The 5,613-nt window shown below is 36.2% G+C and overlaps 1 protein-coding gene across 1 annotated transcript; it reads right to left on the bottom strand.

Moving 5' to 3' along the window:
- Positions 1-432: 432 nt before the first annotated feature.
- On the bottom strand, positions 433-873 carry LOC139188329 (uncharacterized). Its single transcript, XM_070805618.1, has one exon. The coding sequence runs from the start codon at positions 871-873 to the stop codon at positions 433-435; it is 441 nt and encodes a 146-aa protein (XP_070661719.1).
- Between the last annotated feature and the right edge of the window lie 4,740 nt (positions 874-5,613).

The following is a 5,613-nucleotide window of genomic DNA, read 5'->3' as shown; positions in this document are numbered from 1 at the left end:
CTCTGAGTTGACAACATTACTTTCTGCAGGCTTTTTGAACCAGCAATCCTTCGCCATGTGGCCCTTCTTTCCACAATTGTAGCACTTGCCCTCAAACCTTTTATTATTCTGGGATTGACCATGGTTGTCGTGATACTTCGAAGCTCCCCCTGGTCGAGAACTCCCTCCCTTCCGATGACCTTTCTCTTTGTCACCATTTCTTTTTTATCCTTTACCAGCATACTGCTTAAAACTGCCTTTACTTTTGGTGTAGAGTGCTTCCTCCTCAGCTCTTGACAAGAACCCTCCCATTTGCTTTGCCAAAGCTTCTTGATCGACAAGCAAATTCTCAAACTCAACAAGTGATGGTTGGGTCGGCCATCCTTGTACAACGGCAACGAAGCCTCGATATTCGGGTCTCAATCCATGGATAATTATTCTTTTTATCCTAGATTATGCAATGGCAGCACTAGGATCTAATTCAAAAATTTCACGGCAAATAGACTTTACCTTGTGGAAATATTCGGCAATCGTCATGTCTAGTTGGGTCACCGATAACAACTCGTTCTCGAGAAGCTGGAGTCTTGTATCATTCCTTTTTGAAAAGAGTGTGGCGAAGGTGTCCCACGCTTCTTTTGGTGTCTTGGCCTTTCGTATGTGCTCCAACATGTCATCTTCAACTGTGGTTTTTAAGGCAAACATAGCCTTACCTGCCTTGATCTTCCACTTCCTCAAAATGTCGCTGGTGTCTTCTTCCTGCTGCGTAACTTCATTACCGCCGACGACATCCCAAAGATCTTGGCCTTGGAGGTAAGACTCCATACACGTCGCCCATGTGTTGTAATTTTTGTTGTTCAACTTCTTGATTCCTCCAACAACTTGAAGATCTCCCATCGTGTCGGTAGAACTTTGATAAGCCGAACAAGATTGACGAATAATCTTGCGAAGTACTAAACTTCTCACGATTCTCAAAAGCTTCACTAGAGACGGTCCCTGATCATACCGCTTTGATACCAATTGTTGAGGAAAAACTTTAGAGTACACAACTCTAACACAAGTGTTGGAGAGACAACACACGTAAACAAATTACTTGTATTACACAAAAAAAATATTACAACACTCACAAGGACACAACTTTAGAAGCAATGACACTCACTCACTTTCTAAAGACTCACTCTAGATCACTCACGCTCCTACAAGACTATTCTTGCTTCTCACTCTCACTTGGTTGCCTTCTTGATTGGTTGGTTGGTTTCTTGATTACTTAGCAACACACACACACACCTATTTATAGGTGTGGTTTTGCCGACTACAATTGCCCACCGCCTTTGGGCTTTGCATGGCAGCCACACAATTGTACAAGCTGCTAGAACTTTCTAGCACATGATTATACACACACATCCACTGACTTAATAGGATAATGCTAGAATTATCTAGCATATTGACATGCCTGCATGCTGCACCGACTTTGGTGCTAGAATTTTCTGGATTTGTGTGGAATGGGCTGGGATTGGGCTCTTTTAACAATAATCCTAGCCTTGAATTCAAGCAAGGCCAGTTTATCGGTCTCGTTTGATCCGACAAGGGCCAAACTAAGACACGAGTTAAGAACAACATGCATGCAGAAATATGAGAAGAAGAGAAGTGGTGAAATGAACTTGTAAATCGCCATGGTATCAGTTTTGTGTGGAACTTTAGTTTGGGTAAGTTGCGGTTGTCTAGCAGCTTGAGCAGAACCCAATTTATAAGAATTATTGTGAGGTAAATCGTAAATATAGGGAGGTGATGTAATCTCTATTTCTAGCCATTGGATTGAATAAATCAAACAAAAACAAAATACATGATTAAACAAACAGTGGGGCATAGAAATAGAGGTAAATCGTAGAGCTAAGATGGATCCCAACATCTATCATAATCCTCAAAGTTTTTTCACCTTCTTTCTCACGGCAGAATCTTGCATACCAGTGGGGCATAGATGTCGGGAAATCGACTTTATTTAGATAGTATGACATGTTACATTGTCACGTACGTTGTTAAACTAGACCAGTGATACTGTGCACTCTTTCCTTGATATGTGGACCAAATTGATAGTATAGAAATGTATTCATTTTCTCTGCATTGACTTGATCTATGATACTATCGGTTGAAGGATTATTAGTTTTTATTCATGTTGTGCTTTTGGCTATGCGGAATCCAGTTTTAGATTATGACCTCACCAGAATACAAACCACAGTTGAATACAATAAAATAAACAAGAAATAAAGACACCGAGAAATTTACGAGGTTTGGCAAAATCCTACTTACGTGTCTGGAAAGATATTGCTCCACTATGAAATTAATAACAAGTACAAGATACACTTAAATTAAATCAACATAATCCAAACCCGAAACCCTTGTACACTGTCTGTCTCACAGTAGTATTCTCGCAAACCTACCCCAAGAAATACCAATCTTGTCTCTTTGATTTTCTCTCCATTGTGTTCACCTCCGGATGCGTACCAAATGCACAAACATTGCATCTAGTTACAGGCATACACCAACAACTCATTAAACTGACGCCGACAACTAAGACCAATTGGTCTTTAGTTCACATGCCATATTTAAACCCTTTGATGTACCTAGCCTATAGCGTGCAACCCTTTTCTGTTAGCCTTATAAGGTTATACAATTAAAACACAATTGAAGGAGTGACTGACCTGATTCCAATGGTAGTTATCGAAGATGTAGCAGCCATGCAAGCAAGACGTGATCGATAAAACTCTAATCTTCATGTTTGCGTGACAAACAGAAACACCAACTCTTCTGTAAACTCCTAGCTTTATGACAATGCTCTATGGGAAGTCTTAGTTGTCGTGTCTAGGGTTAGCAGGGACCGATGTTTATATACTAGCCAAAAAGTCTTAGATTCCGTCCATAAGGGAAAACTAAAACTCTCATTTCTTGGCTCTCAAGTAAAATATCATAATCATATATTATTAAGGATTCCATCAATCCTATTTCCAATATAAGACACCTTATATAGGATTGATATCTTTAAGAGATCAAATCACAATTAACATTATTCTCCAATATTACATTCCTATTACATATAGTAGACCACTTAAAGGTTGATTTATATTAGATAAATCCAACATTCTCCCACTTGGTCTACAAAATGTAATATTCATGTTTATACTTGAGATTGGAGACTAATGTCACTTTAGTGGCCATGTAACAGTGATAACATCTCGTCCTTAATGCAGCTTCTGTCAAATGCATTTCTTAACATGGAACTAACAAGGTTGTAGAGTTGACACAACCCAGAACCTTCATAATCACACATGCTAAGATCCTCATTTACATGAAACACAAATTATGATCAAAAGATGAAACTTTAAAATTAAACTTTAAATTAACCAAAATGTCTTACTTTATATCATCTCAGGTCCACCTTATTGTAACTCACAAGTTACACTTTATGCTTCTTCGAAGCCTTAAATCTGCCAATGCAGATATCTTTCATCTAATGAAACAACCATAACCTGCAGGTCTGAATACATCTCCAAAACAATCATGCATCACTTTCATTATATCAGTAATAATACAAATAATGTTTGTAGCCAACGGACACAACTGAAAATACCAAATAGGCACATGTCCAAGTAAAATATCCCAAAAACTTCATAAAACAAATTAATTCAACACTTGTGAGCAAGATGAATTAATATGTTTTTGACACTGATCTATGCACCATACCAGTTACTTTCATAGTGATTTCCAACACCTACGGGCAAGATGGAAATCCTCACAACTGAGGTAGTACATAAACCATGTCATGCCATTTAATATGCAATTTGATAACAACTTGATATCTGATATATATTTCATCAGATAATTTACTAGCACACAAAAAATGTGACTTAATGAATCCAACTGGAGATTAAAATGAATACATGGATTCTATACATACCTTATAGGTCATCTGCAAATGTAAGGCATTACTAACACGAAACTCATACTCCCACTGATCTGCAACATCATCACTTAATTTGCAAATCAATACTTTAATCATATTTTTGAAAATATGCCTTTGGGAATAGCCTTACTTAGTCAATGAATGCATATTACCTCAATGAAAGGTACAATTAAGCATGAAAGCATTCATCACTGTTACACAAAAACATGCATCCAACAACCATCTTATATGTATTAATAAGTCCACATTTATGCTAAGTCCTTATGAGCCTCAAAACGAATGATCAACCAAAAAATCCAAATGATTGCAAGTAACAGAAAAATGTACACATATACTAAGTAGCCATTTGTGCAACTTAAACATATTATTATTATTCGAGTAACACAAATACATGGAAGCTAGAATAATGCTTTAATAAATTCATGCAAATCCGCTTAATGCTCAAAAACTCCCACTAAGTTTTCAGAGTTTATACTTGCAAATAAGTTAATGAGTGTGAAGCCCAATTTTCGTTCACTAATTCTCCCACTTGGGCAAACACTCATTAATATATTCTTTCAAAGATGTTCCTAAAAAAAATTGCTCTATATTTTAGACATAATAAAATAGACATCTCAACCAACATAAAGTTGTCAAACAAAATTTCAGCAATGAGTTACACTTACTTTAGAATTTATCATAATTAATTTACAAGCTTGATTGCTACCAAATTTATACTGATCAAAATAGACATACTAATCTTCATAAAATAAAAATATAAAGCTGTTTTGGATCAAAATAGTAGTCTAAAGTCACGTCTCAAAAAGACCAACATAATCTGCCAGTAACTGTCTATACGAGCATGGATTACTAGTGAATTCATCATAATTAAAATACATGGCAGAAAATTACGAAAATTTGTAGACACATATTAGACATCTATATGTTGAACATATCCAAAATTCGGGTCATTTGGTGACCATTAGACTTGTCATTCACCCGATTTAAATCAAGACACGCAATCTGCCAGAAACAATTATGTGCATCTATCATGAATTTATGCATCCATAACAAATTCAATTTCATATCATTTCAATTTCGATGTCCAAAGGAAACTTTAGTAGTCAAATTTCATCCTCTAAACCGACATCATAGTTCAAATTGAAAAGATTTTCAAGCATAAAGACTTAAATAATGCGTACCTTAGCAATCCTTGATCATGGGTCCAATACTTTGCATCAACAAGTCTCATGAAGAGACACAAAATACGTCATGATGCAACCGATTTCCATGCCTTCAAACCACAACCTTTTATGGGGCTCATTGTGGAAATATTTGTCACTAATGGCATGGAACTTTATCCCAATATACTTCATGAAACTAAATTAATTTACACCTGTAGGCAAGAAAAATAACTAATTTCTAGTACTAGATTTTATGTCACAAAAGTTCCTTCATGAAAAACTTCAACACCTGTAGGCAAGATGAAGGTTTTCACAACTTATGTGAAATAAAACCCATACTATGCCATCTTAATTAAACTAAAAGAAGTAATCCACATCTGTAGGCAAGAAGATTATCCCTTTTATTCTAATTAAGATGCAAAGTTGACCGAAGTAATTCAAAAATACAGTCTCATCATCAACTGAGCCGTTGCGGCTTTCTTTAGTTGAAAAGACATTTATCAACTTCGTCCTGAA

The sequence above is a fragment of the Malus domestica genome, chromosome 01, assembly GCF_042453785.1.
Source record: "Malus domestica chromosome 01, GDT2T_hap1".
Taxonomy (NCBI): Eukaryota; Viridiplantae; Streptophyta; class Magnoliopsida; order Rosales; family Rosaceae; genus Malus; species Malus domestica.
This window is presented reverse-complemented; position numbering and strand designations above follow the sequence as displayed.